This window comes from Notolepis coatsorum (genome assembly GCF_963971535.1).
Source record: "Notolepis coatsorum genome assembly, chromosome: 12".
Taxonomy (NCBI): Eukaryota; Metazoa; Chordata; class Actinopteri; order Aulopiformes; family Paralepididae; genus Notolepis; species Notolepis coatsorum.
This window is the reverse complement of record NC_140176.1, coordinates 70,404,471-70,426,332: the sequence shown is the minus strand read 5'-3', so window position 1 is coordinate 70,426,332 and position 21,862 is coordinate 70,404,471. Positions and strand designations below refer to the sequence as shown.

At 42.3% G+C, this 21,862-nt stretch overlaps 2 protein-coding genes across 2 annotated transcripts in view; both read right to left on the bottom strand.

Moving 5' to 3' along the window:
* tmtopsb (teleost multiple tissue opsin b) overlaps positions 1-4,162 on the bottom strand; it is a gene marked incomplete at both ends in the record, with an annotated part of 194,143 nt that extends 189,981 nt beyond the window's left edge. Inside the window, one exon of the mRNA XM_084325867.1 lies at positions 3,817-4,162. Coding sequence (XP_084181993.1) covers positions 3,817-4,162 — 346 coding nt within the window. The remainder of the gene's footprint in view (positions 1-3,816) is intronic.
* Positions 4,163-10,535: 6,373 nt separating this feature from the next.
* The window catches only part of tnk2a (tyrosine kinase, non-receptor, 2a), a gene marked incomplete at both ends in the record, with an annotated part of 114,595 nt that continues 103,268 nt past the window's right edge, over positions 10,536-21,862 (bottom strand). The window contains 1 exon segment of the mRNA XM_084325866.1: positions 10,536-10,572. Within this exon segment, the coding sequence (XP_084181992.1) occupies positions 10,536-10,572 (37 nt within the window).

Here is a 21,862-nt window from a genome sequence, read left to right as displayed (position 1 = left end):
AAACAAGGGACTAAACACGTTTCGCAATTATGCCACATCACTGTGGAACGCCCTACCCAAAGCTGTAAAGGAATGTGAATCACTACCCACTTTCAAAAACACTCTGAAAGAACACCTACGGGAGACTGCAATACAAAACTGGCCCCTACAAATGTCCTAACCCAGTTGTACAGTAGGGCTGCAACGATTAGTCGACATAATCGACAACGTCGATTATAAAAAATTGTCGACGAGAAATTGTTGCGTCGATTAGTCATTTAAAAAAAAAAAAAAAACTTTATTTAATTTTTTTTTTTTGTGCACTACCTATCTTTGTGAGAGTGGCTTCTCAGGGTTCCAGACAACATCATAACATGATGATCCCATAGCAAATTTTGGACATTGAAAACATTGTTCCCCTGCAGGAGATGATGATCAGACTAGACACACAATACATTACACACGCACTCCTCTCACTCACACACAGCGATCAGAGTAAGACACACACACATACACACTCCTCTCACTCACACACAGCGATCAGAGTAAGACACACACACATTCACACTCCTCTCACTCACACACAGCGATCAGAGTAAGACACACACACATTCACACTCCTCTCTCTCACACACAGCGATCAGAGTAAGACACACACACATACACAAATTACACAGTACACACCTCTCACTCACACAGCGATCAGAGTAAGACACACACACAAATTACACAGTACACACACTCCTCTCACTCACACAGCGATCAGAGTAAGACACACACACATACACACACACACACGGACTCCTCTCACACACAGCAAACAAAAGTTATTTAAAGTACACTTCCACTTTAATTTGTATTATTTAATTTATTTATCTTGTTATGAGTGATTGCTGTATTGTTCTTCAAATACATTTTCATTTAAAGTGGCTTAAAGATCCAAATTCAAATGTTTCATGAGTAATTATTTTAATTTGCTATGGGATCATCATGTTATGATGTTGTTGTTTGGTCCTGACAAGAGTCTCAAAGTCTGGGGTGATGGTAGACAAGCAACTCTGAGGTCATGCTCAATGTCCAATCTGTTCCTCTGCTCTGTCTTCAGCTGGACCAGAGCTGAGAAGCCACTTTCACAAAGATAGGTAATTAAAAAAAAAAAAAAAAAAAAAAAAAATCCTTTTTTTGTTGTTGTTGTTTACATTGGTTTTCGATTAGTCGACTAATCGAAAAAATTATCTGCAGATTAGTCGACTACCAAATTAGTCATTAGTTGCAGCCCTATTGTACAGTAAATGACAATGTATGGCTTTGTCAGTATTCCAATGTACAGTGTACAGTGTGTGCCCCCATGGCCGTAGCCAGCTATGAGGTCACCGAGGTCCGGACCTCGGTAACTATTTGTAACTATTAAAAAAAAATATATATATATATATAATTTTTTTTTATAATTTTTTTTTTTTTTTTTTTTTTGGTCAACGACCGGCCCACTACTAGGCTGAGACATCGGCCCATTGGTACTGACTGACACTGGGCTGGCCCAATCACATCTCTTACTAAGCACCCCCCCCGCCAGTCGTGCAGGTATATGACTGAGAGGGGGGCTGGTACATGACTGAGATGGGGCTGGTACATGACTGAGAGGGGGCTGTGGTACATGACTGAGAGGGGGCTGGTACATGACTGAGAGGGGCTGGTACATGACTGAGAGGGGGCTGTGGTACATGACTGAGAGGGGGCTGTGGTATATGACTGAGAGGGGGCTGTGGTACATGACTGAGAGGGGGCTGGCTGGTACATGACTGAGAGGGGGCTGGTACATGACTGAGAGAGGGCTGGTACATGACTGAGAGGGGGGCTGGTATACATGACTGATAGGGGGCTGGTACATGACTGAGAGGGGGCTATGGTACATGACTGAGATGGGGCTGTGGTACATGACTGAGAGGGGGCTATGGTACATGACTGAGATGGGGCTGTGGTACATGACTGAGAGGAGGCTGGTACATGACTGAGAGGGGGCTGGTACATGACTGAGAGGGGGCTGGTACATGACTGAGAGGGGGCTGGTACATGACTCAGATGGGGCTGTGGTACATGACTGAGAGGGGGCTGTGGTACATGACTGAGAGGGGGCTGGTAGATGACAGAGGGGGCTGGTATACATGACTGAGAGAGGGCTGGTACATGACTGAGAGGGGCTGGCTGGTACATGCCTGAGAGGGGCTGGTACATGACTGAGAGGGGGCTGGTACCATGTATTGTGCATCATTGTAGGTCAAACCATTAAAAAGTTAATTTCCACGGCAGCCATTTTGGATTTTGGTCTCTCACAAATTTCCCCCGCCTTTTTAAAAAATCCATTGAGAAACGAAGTGCCACAGATGACCCAACTACTAGGTCCATATCGTATCATCATAATATTATTTTTTAAATCATTAGGATAAGGGTTCCCTTGATAAAGATGCATGAAAAGGCTGTATAACATACAACACCAGTAGCTCAACTGCAAAAACTGCTTTTTTATTTGATTAGATTTATTTGGAAATTAAAAACACATCATAAAAACAAATGATCTTGACCAATTTGTATTCCTGAGGATATCACCTAAAAGCATTCATTAACAAGCATTAACACTTATTTCCAAGGTGGTCCTCGATGGAAGACATAAAAACACAGCACATTATAGCCTACTCAACTGCTAATTTTTCCTCAACTGCAAAAATGTATGCCTACTTATGTATTAGCCTACAGGGAAAAACACATTCACAACAGGCAGCAAAGTTTGTTTTCAGCCAAGTATGGTAATAAGGTAACTATTAGGATATATATGGTATGGATTACTTACTCTTAATAACTTATTACTATCTGTGGTAGCTCTAGTCTCCACCTACACAAATTGTTTTTGTGCTGTCCATTGATCATGCACCTTCATGTGGTAGGCACATAGGTCAAACTCCCCAAACAAACACACCATTGATTTAATTGCCATATAAGATTAATATAAAACAAGAAGGTGATCTATTAACTGTGTAAACCTTATGCAATATTCATCATTGATATTTGAATACTTGAAATCTGTATGAACTGAGTAGTTAGTATCAAATGAAATAAGATGGAACTGCTCCATGCATTCATTGAATAAACAACTATTTTCTCATTACCAGTATGGTATTGTTTAAATTGTACAGCTTTTTGCACATCTTTGTCAGGGGATTCCAACTATTCTGGACCTGAATGTACCAGTTAATTGTAATCATCTCTCTCCTTATGTCTAGTCAAGCCAGGTTGTGGAGGAGAGAGACAGGGATGAACAGGCTATAGACTACGTTGCCCATCCTGAGCCTGCTATGATGCAGGTGTTTTTACATCACCACCCAAAACAAGATTCAGCCAAGAGCGAGTGAGTACACTGGTCCACTTGTCCATGGCACTTACTACCCAGCTTTGTAATTGGTTGGGGGGGGGGGGGATAGTACAGTAGGTACGCATATTTAAGGGGACCGTAAGGATGGTGTACTGGTGGGTGGTGTCCGACCGATTATAGTGGGCCGGTCTGGGCCAAAAAAATAAATGGACCTCCCTAATTTCTAAACCCTGGCTACGGCCCTGTGTGCCCCCCCCTTTTCAATCAATCAATCAATCAATCCATTCTTTGTGGATCTAGCCCTCCTATGTCTTTACTATGCACACTGCAGCACCGCAAGTTTCAACACTGTTGAACATTGTTACTCAGCTGAAATAGTTGTACCCTTCCTGCTGACTTGTCGTACAGAACTTGTAAGTCGCTTTGGATAAACGCGTCAACTAAATAACAAACATGTAAATGTAGCTGCTTACCCAGACATGAGTTGGCGAAGCCGTACCAAACGCAGCCCGCCCGGCCGATCAGCCAGCGACCCTGCGTGCTGGCGGCGAAGCTGAACGGAGTCCCCAGGACGCTCACCAGCAGGTCGCTGACGGAGATGCTCGCCAGCATGCAGTTGATGGGGGAGCGCAGGCTCTTGTAGCGGCAGAACAACGTGAGCACCATGAAGTTATTGAGGAAGCCGAAGGTGCCGATGAACCCGAGACACACCGCCACCACCAGGTTGCCCGTGGGGCTGAGCGCACGGGACACCTCCGTGGTGCCATCTCCTCCTCCGGTACAGCGGGCGCAGGTCAGACTCACGTTAGACACAATCATGCTGCCGACCCGAGTTGAGTTGGGACGGAGTTGGGAGGAGGGAGCGAAGTGAAACCATCCGGTGTTGGTGCCACTCGTTCACTCGGTCAGCAACCCACCGGGAGAACCGGAGAAGCCCGCCCGGGGACTGGAGAGGTGCATGGGAACGATTTGGGAGTAGTCTACTAGTACTACTACCGGTGAGTCCTTCACGCGGAGGATGATGGAGAGAAATGCGAGTTCCCCCCTCGGGAGTGGTGAGATAGTTGGCGAGATGAAGAACAGGTGTCTTCTAGCCGTTTGCCTGTAAAGTAGGATATTGACCGCCCTCCACCTCGTGTCCTTGTTGCGCTCCACCGGCCACCGGCACGGTAATGTGCCTGCATGGGCTTTTATCGCCCGCCTTTTAACGTGTGCTGCACAGGGAGACTGAACGCTCAACAGGAGCTAGTGGTGTGTGTGTGTGTGTGTGTGTGTGTGTGTGTGTGCGTGTGTGTGTGCGTGCGTGTGTGTGTGTGTGCATGTGTGTGTGTGTGTGTGTGCATGCGTGTGTGTGTGTGTGTGTGTGTGTGTGTGTGTGTGTGTGTGTGTGTTTATCTGCAGGCATAATGTCTGCCTATGCAAGTGGGTTTGTTAGGGCTGCCACTTCTTAGTTGATTAGTCGAATCTCTCTCACACTGACTCACTTTATTCTCTCTCATCCCCTATCTCATGCTGTCTCTGTCAGTCTTTTTGTCTGTGAGTCATGTTAGATGCTGTGCATAATGCCAAGTCTGTGTAAATGTGTGCCCGACACGTGTGCATCAGTGTGTGTGTGTGTGTGTGTGTGTGTGTGTGTGATGTTAGTGTCACTGTTCCCAGATGTATCGATCAAAGCAGGAACCACACATACACAAATTACACACACACGTCACGCACATACATAGATCATTTTTTGGACCTTTATTGTACAGACAGAACATTTGCCTTACTAATTGACAGATAATTTTGTTGTATTTTACAATGAAACAAAGGGAAATAAAAGAATAATGTGCTTTCTTAAAACTGATGAATTCATTCATGAAGATAAAGAACAGTGGTCTGGCATTAACAAATCTACATCTGTTGATAAATTGTCAATCTTATTAAACATCACTTCCATCTTTTTGTCCTCCATTATAACTCCAAATCTGATATTTTTATATTCTGATATGGCCGATTGAGAGTCCTTACCAGATATCCAACTTTGAAACAATCCCCCCAAAAATGCAGTATACTTCCAGGCAAGGAACAAATGTTCTAAAGTTGTTTGATATCAGAGACACAAAACATACCATTATTCTTATTGATGTTGAATCTTTGCCTCAGAAACTCATTACAATTTAATATGCCCATTCAAAAATGCATTTATGTCATTCCCACTGTCCAGGCCAGACCGAACCAGGCCATGTTCTAGGTTACATACAATATACATATACACATATACAGTATATATAATATACATATGCATAAATATTAATATTGTATAATAGTATAATATTGTAATTTATAAACAGTAGATGTACTAAAGACAGTCCATAGGGCAGGGCTATTCAACTGGCGGCCCGCGGGCCAGATCCGGGCCGCGGGATGATTCTGACCGGCCCGCAAAAGATTACATGATAATATTTTTTTTCTTTTCATGTCAACGTTCACACGCACAATTGAGCCAAAAGTCACTCAATTAATGACAGATTTCATTGATAAATTGAGGGAAAACTTTGCAAGTCGATTTGATGAATTTGACATGCCCAGAGAATTGATGCATTTTGTGAGCAACCCATTTGCCAATGTAGCTGCTATTTCCACAAAAGGACAAGAGTTCCTTGCATCACTTCACATTGATGAAGGTCTCCTGCAACTTGAAATAATTGACATGCAAGCATCATCTGCTCTGAAGCAGGCACTTGAGAATGAATCCACCACAACATTTTGGATAAAGTGTATTCATGTCAACACATTCCCCAAAATAAAAACGCTGGCAATATCTGTGCTAACAATGTTTGGCTCAACATACACCTGTGAATACAGTTTCTCTCACATGAATGCCATTAAAACAAGCAACCATGCCTCCTTGACAAATGAGCATTTGCATCACTGTTTGCGGGTAGCCCTCACTTCCTATGAACCCTCTTTCTCTGCCATTGCACAGTCAAAGAAGTGCAATCTCTCTCATTAGATGTGTGTAATGTAGGCTAGGCCTGTCTGCCCCCACCCACCCTGATGTTTGAGAGTTAAGAGTGGAAAATAAGTGCTAATAAGATGCTGTGATTTACTGTTGTTGCACAGACATGAAGCACTTTTTCATAAGCTCAGCTGCACTATAAAAGTGTTGATGTTAGAATGTTTAGATGCACATCATGCACTTGTTTGTTTTTTATTTTATTTTTATATTGAAATGTTGAAGAGGAGATGTTGCAGTTGTTGCACAGTCATAAATGAAGCACTTTTTGCAGGAGATGTTGCAGATGTGGCACATAAATGAAGCACTTTTTTTGAAAAGTATACTACTTTTGCAATGTAGTTAAATAAAAGTTGTGAAAATGTGGTTGCGTGTTGTGTCAAGTGTACATATATTCATAGCACAGGGAGGCGCCGTGGCAGTCCGGCCCCTGGCCCCTTGGGTTTCTGACAATGTGGCCCCCTGAACAATTTAGTTGAATAGCCCTGCCATAGGGCATTCAAGAGGGTATCATACAATCCAAATAGCCTAACCACAATCACTCTACAATCAGCCCTCAGGCCACGTCCACTATACATACTGTGAATGAATGTCTGAGTGGATGTCTCGTGGTGATGGCCAAGAGGATACAATCCTCTCTACGTCGCCCCCATACCTCAAATGGATCCAGTGGTGGCTCGCCACTGGTGGCGCTAGGGCGCCGACCCACCTGTTAAATGAGAGAAGAAAAAAAAAAAAACTTTTTTGTTTTTTGTTTTATAGCCCTATAAATAATATAAACATGTTTAAAATGAATAATATTTACTCATTTTAAGTATGTTTGTATTTCCAAATGCACAATATAACGTTATTATCTAAATAAAAAAAACAGCGTTTTCATGGGCAGGAAGTGACGTTTTTTTTTATTTTTTCGTATTTCTCGCCCGGGCAAGAAGCGATAGCGCTCTGACTGCGCGTCACAGTTTGATCGCTGTCTCCGTCACAGCCAATCAGTGCATACGGCGTTGTGCGTTGAAATATGACTATTATGTTGGAATCCGAGCGCGATTTGAAGCGGTCTAGAAAGCAGCGTGAACTTCCGTGAGAATTTCCATAGCCGCATTTCGCGGAGACGCTCTCTGATTGGCCGACGCCAGTATTTTTTTCTATGGCAGAATTTCACAGAGACGATCTCTGATTGGCCGAATCCAATTTCTAATGTTCCAATTCTAGCTTCTAGCTTGGTTCCTGGTACTAGGACTGTTGTTTGTCTTAGAGCGTGCCGTGCTGTGACTGCAAGTTCTTTAGACTGTTAAGCTTAGGCACTCTTTCAAAGTTGGTTAAGGTTAGAGTTTGTCTTAGAGCATGGCGATAGAACGCCAGGTAGTTTGCAGTCTGTTCGAGCGGAAATGGACAAAGGAATGTACTTGTTGAGTGTTGTGCTAACGTCGACGAGCTCAGCTGAGCTAACACTTGGCTAACAAGCTATATGGCGGATTATACACGTTTCCTGCCCTGGACGTTTCAACTAAACAGTGAGTCTCTCTCTCTCTCTCTCTAACGTTAGTACTACTAGGCTGGTGCGGGCTAACTGGCTATCGTTCTGGGAGCTAACGTTAGTAGTACTACTAGGCTGGTGCGGGCTAACTGGCTATCGTTCTGGGAGCTAACGTTAGTAGTACTACTAGGCTGGTGCGGGCTAACTGGCTATCGTTCTGTGATTTGTTTACTTGGTAACACGGGTTGCTAAGGAATTTAGGTTCGAGGTTGAAGAAATCTCTCTCTCTCTCTCTCTCTCTCTCTCTCTCTTCTTAACGTTAACGGTTGTAAATAGTTTTTTTAGGAGCAGTACTACTGCTGGCCATTCATGAAACGAGACATTGCTGATTGTTTATTTATCGATGGCTCATTGATTTAACTACTGCAGCTCTCTCGGATTGAAAATACGTGGATTATGGCTTGTTCAATATCGTCTATGTTTGAATGAATGAATGAATGAGAACTTTATTAACAGATTGCAGAATGGGTACAATACAGTACGGCTCAATACACACAATTGTTAAGGGGATGCAGACCAGAGAAAGACGTTTGTCTTGTTTACATCAGGGTCCCAGATTTTCGATTCATATCGATAGTTTAATAGCTAGCCTTGGCTCGTTTAACAATATGCAAAATATGTGTACAGCCCTGTACTCATACTGAAGTTATTCTTGGTATATAATAGGTCTGATTGTGTAACGAATCGATTCCACGTCGCGCTGTGTGTGAGAGAGAGAAGGAGAGAGGGAGAGATCTGCCTGTGTTTGGAGACGGGCGAGTTTTGTTTCTAACTTTTCTATTTATATTGTGTTTCAAGTTGTGAATTAGAGTCTAGACTATACTTTATTTGACTGGTTGTGTGTTGTTGTAGTAACAGCTGAGCGACTCGTTCATAAGAGCCGATTCATTGCCGTGAGCGTGAGTCGAATCGCTCACGTCTTGCCATGAGTCTTGCGTGGTACAGTACTGTACTGTACATGTTCGCAAAATATTTGGTATAGCGCCCCTAGTGGCGAAGTACCCAGCGGCCGCCACTGAATGGATCAGAACGGAATACATACTCATGTGCACTGCAAACGGAATATGACTCTGATATTTTGAGCTCCAAGCCATGACATTTAGCCGTTATCCTATTTTCATACTAGTGCTCGTTTCTCTATGCTTTTTCTTTTGTTGTTGCTGCTCATAGCTCTATTCTATTTCAATCTTTCTAAAATGTTCTTACAGTATGTACCCCAGTTGCTATTGCATGTACATATTTGTGTTTTATTACACGTATGTATACATACCAACTATTTCACCTGTTTTATTCTTCACCCATCGATCATCCATAGCAACACTACTATCACCGACATCTAAGAAGGGAGATCCCCCCTTGAATGGCCCTTCTAAGGTTTCTCTCCTCCACATTGGCTGTGGTGCTTTTTTCCTATTGCTAGGTTTTTTTGTGAGTTTTTCCTTACCTTCGCTGGGGTATGTCTGGGAGTTTATTACATTTATTTAAGATTTCATGGAGTTTTTCTTTTGTTTTGTTATTGATTTATTGTGATGTTTCTTCTTGACTTGTTTAAAGAAGACGTGTCCAGCCCATGGGGACATTAACGTGTGTTGTCGGGCCTTACAAATACATTTGATTTGATTTGATTTGATTTAGAACTCTCAGTTCCCGTCCCAAGTCACCAAGAAGCAAACCAAAATCATTTGAAGGCAGTTGGCACACAGATCCAGAGCACGTCTCCAAACAAAGGGCCACTGGCCCTTCAACAGTAAAACCATCCCACCTCTCACAATACCTCAAAACCTTCTCAAATGATTGAGGCATTTATTCATTTATAATTTATTATGAGGTTACGCAGTCCACCTGATATACTGGGAGGTTTCCCATATAAAGCATAAATAGCTGCCATATATAAGATATGTCAGCTTTTCCAATGGGATGTAGGTATTGCTTTTTAATATCCATGTTCAGTATGGGTGAATCTACATTTACATTTAATCATTTAGACATTTAGCTGACACTTTTATCCAAAGCGACTTATAAGTTCTGTACAACAAGTCAGCAGGAAGGGTACAACTATGGCAACTAAGTTCATCAAACAGTGTTGAACTTGGGTGCTACAGTCTTGTGCATAGTAGTATGTAATATAGGCAAGGTAGATTACTTAGTAGCAAAGTGCATAATAGTAAAATACAGTATGAAGGTTATTATATGTATATACTGTGTTTTTTGTGTATTTTTTTCTTCATTTCAAATATTGATTGAAGAAGTGTGTTTTTAGTCGACGGAGGCAAATTGGGCGGGTTTTGGCAGTCCTGACTCTGGTGGGAAGTTCATTCCACCATTGTGGAGCGAGGGCCGAGAACGGAATCTGATTCCCACTGTTTTGCTATGCATTATTTTATATATATTTTATTATCTTTTGCAATTAAAAGTTATTAAAGTATTTCTGTTAGTTTGATGACATGGCTGTTTTCTGGAGTAATGTTTGTGAAATTACCAAGGAGACACAGTTCTGGATCCTGAGGGACCACAGTCCCATGAATAGTGGAACGCACACATCCTGCCACTCCTCTCACTTTGGAACAGTACCATGTCGAGTGTATGAATGTCCCTTCTGCTGCACCACATCAAAAGCAAAGTGAGGAGATTTCATAGCTGCATGTCTAGATCAATATCTAGATCTTTATCCCACTTGACACCAGATGAGTCTGCCTGGGGCACAAGAGGTCAGACATGAGAGACTCATACATTCTCGATATTGTCTTAGATAAGGGCTCCTCTGTATAACATACGTAGTTGTTTGAGGATGGACATTATCTGGTCAATTCCATCACCCTTAATTCACAGACCACATGATTTATTTTGCGACATACTGTAGACATATCCCAATGTTGCAGACATTTGTTTAGTTATTGAGAGTTAATGCGTTTGAATAAGACCACCAGAGGACACTGAATCCTTGTATTGTGTTAATTACAGCCCAATGAAATTGAAAAAATTGAGATAAGGGTTCCAATAGGGATTGCTAATATTTCTATATTATATATCTACTCAATTTCATTTTGCTGTAATTAACACAAGTAACACAAGGATTCACTGTCCTCTGATGACATCACTGGTGGCCATGTTCAAATTTATTAACTCTTAATAACTGTCAAACTAAACAAATGTGCGAAAAACTGTTTAGAGCCTTGGGATATGTGTGAGAAGATGTGCAACATAAATCAATGTTGTTTTTCGTTGAAGAATTTGTTTAAATATATACATTTCTTCAATTGATCAAAGGACATACATATTCCAGAATAGTAATGCCCTTATCAGACCACCTTTTAAAGATGCTATTCTGGTGTAGCATATGGATCAATCTATTATTCCATTTTAGGAAAGAAATCCCTGTATCGTGGAATGTAAGCCACATCATTACCTGTAGAAATAATTGCCTTTTCTCCACCATATAATCACATAATTTATATCTCATTTCTCAATTTGTGAATTCTACAAGGTATGGATCCTGCGGTCATGATAAGGTTGGGGGCTCTCTATCAAGAAGACTGGGACTAGCGGGGGGCTTTTTTCGTGATGTATCTTATTTACCTCTCGTGTTGGTTTATATTGTCAGTTGGGTGGTCTTCAGAGGAATCAGGTAGGGGTCTTTTACGTGTGATGGTTGGGGTGCTGGTGGGAGGATCTCTACTGGTTAGACCGTTAGAGCAGGGGAGGAAGTAGATGAGGGCGACATTGGCTCGGGAGGTAGAGCAGTCGTCTGGTAATCTGGAGGTTCCCGGTTGGATTCTCGCTCCTCCCGGGTAGCATGTCAAAGTGTCCTTGAGCAAGACACTTAACCCCTAACTGCTGCCGATGAGCAGGTTGGCACCTTGCATGGTTGCCTCCACTGTCGTGTGTGAATGTGTGAGTGAGTGAGTGAATGGGTAAAATGTGAGGAACAAAATTGTAAAGCGCTTTGGATAGAAGCGCTATATAAATGTACCATTTACCATTTAAATTAGCTGTGTGGAAGTCTATAGAAAGTTATGGAAGGCTCTCTCGCCTCGATCAGACGAATTCTGCTGATTAATATTCTTCTTTTTATATTGTATATTATTTTTTCCCCCTCATCCTCTTCTTTTTCCTGCTCTGAGTTGTTTGGACTTATATCTTGGAATCCAGTTCCACACTCCTCCTGTCCACCTCTCTCATTGTTCTCTCCTCCCTTCACCACCACTGCCTCCTCCTCTTTTCTCTCAGTCTCATCCTGGGGATAACAGCACCCATTGCCTCTGGGTCGATGGAGCGGGTGGTACAACTGTATGGGGACGCGGGAACTAGGGGTGCGGCAGGGGCTGCAGCACCCCCTGCTGGCGGGGAGTGTAACTGCAACTGCAAGGTTGTTTTGGATTTTATTCCAAATTTGTAACCGAGGCTACTCATGTCACAGAGCGGAACGGCACTGCAGATTTACCCTACTCTTGGAATTCATTCAGATCGTCATAGGGGCGCTGTCTCGATAATGCAGTGTTATTAACAGCGTGTAGCCGACGCATGAACCGGTTGGGATTCGAATAGACGCGGCCTGGAAGCGTCAACGCGGAACTGGAAATCCGTTGGTAAAAAAAATAGACACAGCGGCTGCGCCCTGGGATCGTTTTGGGACGCTGAATTCGCAGTAGAGGAATATATGAACAAGCCAGCAGAACTATCCGAGCCCCCGGGAGGGTGGTCGAAGACCTTTTGCATGTCGGCGATCATGTATGCGGGGAACGAATTGCAGAGGGAGGGCGCAACAGCCAGGTGGGGTAAGCTGGGCTGTGATGTGTGCATCATCTTAACGGTTACATTGTTTGTCTCGCACGCTCAGAGCGCGGAGTTGGGCAGCGGTATCCTCTAGTGAATGAGAGTGTTGGTTATGACGTGACAGACAGTGGAGCTGTTTGCAGATAGCGAGCATTTTGACGTGTTGCGTGGTGGCGATGTCTCGCAGACAATACAACTACAAGTATAATTATATAATATATATATTTTATAAAAAAAAAAAAAAATTATATATATAAAAAAAAAAGATTAATCAAAAACGATCGATATCTCAGCACCCCCACTTCCCACGGACTTCCCGCGTCCCTGGTTGACACCTGTCTGTTAAGAAGGCACAAGAATGCAAACAAGAGCTGCAACCATGAGGTGCTGCTACACTGCCAAATTATGCAGAAGATGTAAACCACCTTCCCTAATACTGTGGCTGCGACACACATTTTCTAAACTAATCCTAGGTGCCAAATAAATCTTCAAATTGATTTGTTGAGGGAGGAGAAGGAATCCTGTGGAATGTGAATAGGTAGCGACTAAAATAAATACAGAAATCTAGGTAAAACGTTCATTTTGATTACATAAATTCTACCAATGGTAGTTAGGGGTAGAAAGATCCATCCATTTGTCAATATCTCCTTGCACATTCCTCAACAAATCAAGGAGATACAATTTATACCAGATTTTAAGATTACCTACTGTACTTCTAGATATGTAAATCCCATTGGTGACCATAAAAATGGGTCCTTTACTTTGATATCATCCAAGCCAGCAATTGATAAGGGTAATATCTCACTTCTGTCAAAATTTAGCAGAGTGTGTAAATAAGAATAATAATAAGAGAGTATCTTGGATTTGTAAGAAATTAAATTATGTAATCGGCAAAAAGTGTAAATTTACAAGAGCGTGGCTCGACTTTAAACCCTGTGTGCCAGTGGTTCAATGGCAATTCCCTCTTGAAAGAGAAAAGGGGAGTGCAGTCCATTCGTAGTAATCTTTTCTTTGGGAGTTTTGTAAAAATACTTAAAATGTATTTACATTTAGTCATTTAGTTGATGCTTTTATCCAAAGCGACTTACAACTTCTGTATGACAAGTCATCAGGAAGGGCACAACTCTATCAGCTGAGTAACAATGTTCATCAAAGTGTTGAGTGCTACAGTGTATATTAGGACAAGTGCATGACAGTAAGGTTAGTTAGGGTTAGATTTTTTAATGGTTGAAGAAGTGCGTCTTTAGTCGACGGCGAAAGATTGGACGGGTTTCGGCTGTCCTAACTGTGGTGGGCAGTTCGTTCCACCATTGTGGGGAAAGGACTGAGAAAAGGCGGCTTCTCCTTGATGACCATCCCGGAGCTCGGATAGGAGTGGGTCTGAGATGGCCAGAAGATGCAGAGCGTATGGGTCTTGAGTAGGGATGTCCGATATTATCGGCCGATATTGGCATTAAAATGTGATATCGGAAATGACCGGTATCGGTTTAAAAAATATTTGTAAATAAAAAAATTACATTTATTTAACCTTTATTTACCCAGGCAAGCAAGTAAGAACAAATTCTGATTTGATTTATTGTCAAAAGTATGCATAATGTTGTGTTAATTCCACAACAAGAGATAAGAAATGTTAATTACCTGAAATGATTCCATTTTTTGGGGGGGGAAACCCTGCATATATCTATATCGGTTGATATCGGTATAGGAAATTAAGAGTTGGACAATATCGGTATATCGGTATCGGTAAAAAAGGGATGAACACCAAGGTTCTTGGTGGTCAGGGATGCGGTCACAGCTGCATTCTTGACTGTGATGGAAAGGTCGGTCAGGGGGGAAGATTCTGTTTTGCTTAGGTTCAGTTTGAGGTGGTTGGTCGTCATCCAGGCGGAGATGTCGGACAGACAGTCCGCGATCCGCTCAGAGACGTGGATATCTGAGGGAGGGAAGGAGAGGAAGAGTTGAGTATCATTGGCATAGCAATGATACGAGAAGGCATGTGACGTGAATGTTACCCAGAGATTTAGTGTAGAGGGAGAAGAGAAGGGGTCCTAGGAGTGACCCCTGGGGGACACCCGTCCGCAGGGGGTGGGTGGCCGACAGGGTCCCTCTCCATGACACTTGGTAGGAGTGATCATTGAGGTATGATGTCAGCCATGTCAGCGCAGAGCCAGCCACTCACATTCCTGCGTGGGACGAGAGGAGGATCTGATGGTTGACTGTGTCGAATGCTGCAGATAGATCTAGGAGAATCAGGACAGAGGAGAGGCCTTTCGCTTGTGCTAAGTGAAGTGCCTCTGTGACCGCAATGAGGGCCGTTTCTGTGGAGTGGCCAGTCCGGAAGCCTGACTGATTAGGGTCTAGGAGGTCATTCTGTAAGAGATAAACAGTAAGTTGGTTGGATACAGCACGTTCAAGTGTTTTAGAAAGGAAGGAGAGAAGAGAGACAGGACGATAGTTGCCTATGATGGTGGGGTTCATGGTTGGTTTTTTTATGAGCGTGTGACTCTGGCTTGTTTTAGGGAGGTGGGGGACCACCCCCGAGTTGAGGGAGGAGTTGATGGTTGCAGTTAGGAATGGGAGGATGTCTGGTGCTATGGTCTGGAGGAGTGGGGAGGGTAACTGTAGTCGGACAGTTCCACGTTACCAGTGTCAGGGTCTCAGCTTCTGTAATGGGAGAGAAAGATGACAGAGTGAAGGATGAGGTTCTCGATTCAGTATTTGGAATGGGTGGGGGTTGGGGTTTTCTTCAAAGAAGATCGCAAAGTCTTCGGCAGAGAGAGATGAGGGGGGTGGGGGGGGAGTGAGGAGGGAGGACATGGTAGCATGCAGTTTGCGAAGGTTCTTGGCAGAGGCCTCGATCCTATGGAGAAAGAAAGAAGCTTTGGCAGTAGTAATGGTTTTGGAGAATGTTAACAAGAGGTTATGATATGTGGCGATGTCAGCAGTGAGGCGTGACTTTCTATACTTCCTCTCAGCTGCTCTCAGAACCTGTCTTTGTTCTCTCACTGCATCCGTCAGCCATGGACTGGGTGGGGAACGGCGGGCAGGTTTCTCAACGAGGGGACAGAGCTTGTCGAAGGAGGTTGCGAGGGCTGAGAGGAGGGTGGAGGTTGCCGTATCTGGGGGGAGAGCAGAGAAGGTGTCACTCAAAGGTAGAGCGGCTAGTATGTCAGAAGAGAGGGTGAAGGGGGATAGGGAGGGCAGGTTGTGTCTGACTGAGACGGTTTGAGTTGGAGTGAAGGGTTAAGCATGAGAGTTAGTGAGAAGGATATGAAGGAATCTCTCTCTCTCTCTCTCTCTCTCTCTCTCTCTCTCTCTCTCTCTCTCTCTCTCTCGTGTCATTGAGATTAAAAATCTCTTTTACAAGAGCGTCCTGGCCATGATAGGCAGCAGCACAGTTACAATTTCACATTTACAGACGAAAACTATTTAAAAAACAAACATATAGCAATTAACACAAAAACAAGGACAATTCACAGAACCATTTATAGTCAGTCAAAACATCTGCAGCCAGATGTGATGGATTCCATATCGCTTAGAAGGGTTTTAAAAGCAACCAATGAGACCAGCTCATGCAAGTTCAGGTGGTTTTGTAGCTGATTCCAGGTGGAGGGAGCTGCATATCTGAACGCCCTTTTCCCCAGTTCAGTACAGACCCGAGGGACAGTTAGTAAAAATAAGCCCTGGGAACAAAGACCATAACTGCCCATACTTTTTTGGAGAATGTACATCTGTAGGTAAGTTGGCAGCAGTCCAAGGATAGCCTTATAAATAAGGATAGGGAGAGGGCGGCCGGGAAGCGTCTGTCTACCACCACAGAGCTAGTGGGATCGAATAGGTAGTGTGACCTTCCACACGTTACACTCTGAGTCTCCCAGTGAGAGTCCGCGCTGCCAGGTGAAAAGAAGCGGTGGGCTGGCTACGCATGTGTCGGAGGAAGCATGTGATAGTCTCCGCCCTCCCAGACCAACGGTAGGGGGTAGAGTGCGCAACGACCAGGAAGGGGATTGGGAATTGGCATAACGACTAGAAAAATGGAAAAAGAAGGGGGGGGGGGGGGAATTATTAAAAAAAAACTATTAAAAAAATAAGGATAGGGAGGCCAATGGTTGAGTCTGCGGGTGGATAGAGCAGACCATCCCACCCGAGAATACAAAGTGCAGTGGTGAGTAAGGACCTCATTCTTTATAAAATAAAAACTTTCTCTTTCTCTCAAACTCCCTCCCTCCCTCCCTCCCTCCCTCCCTCCCTCCCTCCCTCCCTCCCTCACTCACGCACTCACTCACTCACTCACTCACTCACTCACTCACTCACACACTCTCACACACACACACACTGACACACACATATGCACTCACACAAACACACATAAAAGGATGCACACCAAAAACCCATATGCACACACACAAACAGACACAAGTTCACACGAACATGCACATGCACACGCACACACATGCACACAGCTCTTCTTTCTTTGATCATTTCAAAGGGAGATATGTGTGTGTGTGTGTGTGTGTGTGTGTGTGTGTGTGTGTGTGTGTGTGTGTGTGTGTGTGTGTGTGTGTGTGTGTGTGTGTGTGTGTGTGTGTGTGTGTGTGTGTGTGAGTGCTGTGCTGTGCTGTGCTGTGCGTGCATGCATGTGTGTATGTGTGCGTGTTCTTTAAATAAAGGTTAAATAAATTAAATTAAATAAATAACCCAAGGAAAATAGAATGTGTGACATATTAGATTTCCTTTGAGCTCAAGGTTATAAAGATAGAGGTTGATTAGTTCCCAGACACACACTCCCTCTAAAGCGGCCTTCAGATGATAAGAATTCTGCTCTTTTCTCACCATGAGGTTGGGCCCAGGCAGGGGTTACAGTGGGCTGGAATGGTACGGAACCGGATTTCCGACACCTTTGATTGGCAAATCTTTTTATAAAAGATAACTGGCTTTGTCCAGGTGCAGCTGTCAGTCACTTTGTTTTGGAACTGGCTATAAGTGGACAACAGGAGCTATATCATATCATATTTGCCAGCATCGCTTAAGTCTATACTATTAGAAGATTTAAGCTATATTAAAAATAAATGGGAGAAGGAACTGAAAACAAACATACCAGATAAGGAGTGGAATCAAAGCTTTAAAGATATCTTCCATTACATAAAATCACCCTTTTGGCAGGAGTATGCTTGGAAAATAAATATGAGGTACTTTAGAACACCATCGAGTATGTCCAAATACGCACAAAATGATCCTGGCTGCTGGAGGGAGTGTGGGGAGAACAATGCTGACCATACACATATTTTCTTTACATGTAAAAAAAAATTCAAATCTACTGGTCAGATATTTTAGACATAATGGAACAGATGTTTGAGGAAGTGGATATAGAAAAACATGATATACTCTTAGGAACACGCCCCAAAAACCTACAAAAAGAAGAACTATACCTTTTTTTATTTTGAGAGCTGCAGCACTTAAACAAATTACAAGAGCTTGGAAAAAACTTGAACCCCCGAAAGTAAACAAATGGTTAGAAACTGTAGAGGACATATATAGTATGGAAAAGGTAACCTACAAAATCAATAAGAATGAAAATATGCTGGGAAAAAGATGGGGTCTCTTTAAACTATGGAGGGGTACTAGATGACAGACAGATCAGTCTTTAAGGAAGATTTTAAGTAACATGAAACAGTGATGATCTACTGATCAATTGTTGGGGAACACCCCTTAGGCCTACAGCAATGAAAATTCAAGTTTTTTTTACTTATTATTATTATTATTATTATTATTATTATTATTATTATTATTATTATTATTATTATTATTATTATTATTATTAAATATTATTATTATTATTATTATTATTATTATTATTATTATTATTATTATTATTATTATTATTATTATTATTATTATTATTATTATTATTATTATTATTATTTTATTTAAATTTTTAGTTTTTTGGTTGGTTTCCTTTTTTCTATTAATTTCTTATTTGTTTGCTGTTATTATTGTTGTTGTTGTTTGTTGTTTTTCTTGTGTGTGTGTGTGGGGACGGGTAGGGATGGATGTTGGATGTGTGCCGGTCCGGGATCTATGCTGGTGCTCGCCCTTTTGTTTGTGTTTTTGTCTCTTGTTTTTTGTATGGGTGATGGGTAAAAAAAAAAAAACGTGTCAAGATTTGGAATATGCGTATGTATGTACGTATGTAAGTATGGACAGGTGCAGTTGTGTATGTGTATGTGGGTACACATACTATACCTAAATGTAAAATGATTTTCTTTGACACAATAAAGTATAAAAAAAAAAAAAAAAGTCTATACTATTAGGGCGCATTACAGATTTAGTTTTGGAGGTGGATTAAACAGCGACTGAGTGTGAGAATTGTGCACCATGAGGTGTATGTGAGCGTCAATACATTTAACGTTATGGGCCAGTTCGCAACGCATCCCCCCGGTCCTTTACATGGACAATGGCCAGTACAGAGAGACTCAGAAGGAGCTTCTATCCCCAGGCCATCAGGATGCTCAATGACAATGACACTATGTAACAACCCATCATCTACACACACTGCACACACATCCACATGTGTACACACTCACTTTAAATAAACACTCACCTTACCACTCACTGTACTCACTTTAGACACTTTATATTTATCTATTATTAAAGAGATTTATTCATACCTCATTTGCACCCTACCCTAAGTTTTGTACCTCTGCATTGTACCTCACTGTTACTCATTTTACTCTGTATTGTATATTATAATATATGTATATTGACTTCACTTACTTTTTACTTACTTCTTAACACTTTCAGCGCCACGCCTGGTTTTCCCGGTTTTACCGCTTGAATGCCACCATCGGCGCCAATGTTAACGTTAATATCGCCTAATCTATGTTTTAAATTATGGCTATGTGTCTAATCTGCCCATCGCATTATCAAAGACTATTTTCCAGTCAGTGCTGTGAAGGCAGATTGTTTTTTTATCGCGTCGTTGCCGTTTCAGAGCAGTTAGAAAAGCCCCCGTTTTGATATAAAAAACAGCTCATTCTGGAGCATTCTATGAAAATCGTCTTTTAGTGGAATATTCCACAACGTTGATATTCGTCGGCCTTTTTATGAATCGTTTTCAAATAAACGCTAGATGATCAATATTATACGTGCACGCACGCACATTACGGCCGCGCACTGATAATCGCTCCGTTGATTTCCTCACGGACTTTTACAGTGAAACCGAAAGAAGACATTTCACAAAACAGCTTATAACTTCATCAAACTTACTCTGATTATCCTACCACTGATAACATAGAGTCCTTACCTGACATCAGATGGTATCCAACTGGTATATTCCAATTCCTGATCACCATTCGAAAAAATCGATACGTGTATGGATCCAACGCGATACAGTAGAACTCCATGATCCGCGGGGATCTGAGGCTCCAGAATGAACTCTAGTAACCCCGGCTGGATCAGTGAACTGGAAAATGTGGAGTACCGGATTTTTTTCCCCATTCATTTTCATTGAGTCCATTCCAAAATCACTTATGTCATCTGGGAGACGACAGGGGGCGCTTTTTTCCACAGTGATCGCCGGCGCCCCTCGGCTATACTCGGGTAGGCTCGGGTGATGCAATAATTTTTCAGATCGCAAAAAAAAAATAATAATAATAATTCCGAGAAATCTCGTGAGTGGCACGCAACCACCTATAAAAAAACCCGAGAAATCTCGTGAGTGGCACTGAAAGTGTTAATTACTTTTTTTACTTACTTTCTTTTTACTGTATGTAGCACACGCTCAGGGGCTCATACAGAAACAAGCATTTCATCATAAAGTATTCTGTATTTTGTTGTGACAAATAATAAACAAACTTGAACTTGGTGCCTCTGCGTGTGCATGGGCTTGAAAAGTCTGCTGGGCAGGTAAACTCACTCTTGCTAATTTCTGCCTACTGCAGCTTTAAATTGTTCGAATGTTAGGTTAGGTTAATAACCTCAGATTTCTGAATGCAAAGTGTAGTTCATCAATAATTTTTTTCTTTTTTTTATCATCATTTTCTTATTGCAGGTTGGTACATCTTACATTCAATTTCCTTTATTTTTCTTTCCATATTCATTCCACACAATAATAAACATCAGAAAATATTCGATCCCCTGTCAGGCTGTGTCCCAACATCCCCCCCTCCCCTCCCTCCCTCCCTCCCCAGTCTCAGGATGCAAGTATCTTCCATTTTCCCTTTTTCATTTTCATTTTCTATCTGCCTAGAAGGTTTCCCACCATGAGTGCAGCTCCCTTCCACATCTCAACCGTCCCCACCTTGGCTCTATTCAGCCTCGCTGTAGAAAGCTCCAACATTATGACCTCCAGGAAGTATTCCAGCAATTCTTTTGTGCACAGTGTATGGGGCGGAACCCAACGTTGTACTACTAATTTCTTTGCTGCCGTCAGTCCAGCTAACCATAATTTCCGCTCTTTACTTGTCATCATTTAGCAATAGAATAATCGATTCCTCCTTGGGGATCATCTTGCCAGTAAGATTAGATAGAGTCAAGGCCACCCTCCCCCAAAATTCTCCTACTTCTGGACAATCCCACATCATGTGCATAAATGTGCCCGGTATACTCTGCGTACATAGATCACAATTCGGGCTAATAATGTTTTTAAGATCATTTAAGATTCGAGATATTTTCTTTGGTATTTTCAGAGCCACACACATTCACGATATTCTCTGTCCGGAATCTGAAACTAGTGGGTCTCTGAGGTCCCCATCCTCACAGTAAGGTCAGTGGCAACCAAGGTCAAAGTTGAAATAATTTTAACTTTGAGAGCAGAGCTCGGTGGCACTTCGAGCGGTGCACCAGCCCTTGTGCTGTCTCTGTCTCTCTCTCTCTCTCTCTCTCTCTCTCTCTCTCTCTCTCTCTCTCTCTCTCTCTCTCTCTCTCTCTCTCTCTCTCCTATTGACTCTACCACCACCAAAGGGTCATTTTATCTTGACCTTTGTGATTTGGGACACTGTGACATCAAATTGGAGGCTTAACACATTGAGCGGCACTGTTCTATCTTATAATTATAATATAGTTCAACATTATGTTAAAAGAAGGCCATATGGACTTTTACCTTTCACTGTTTGATTTGAAATACAATGTGTTCAGCACAGAGGGTGGAAATAAATCTGCCATATTGATACGTTTTAGAAATGTATTAAATTGGTACAGTATTGGAGTTCTA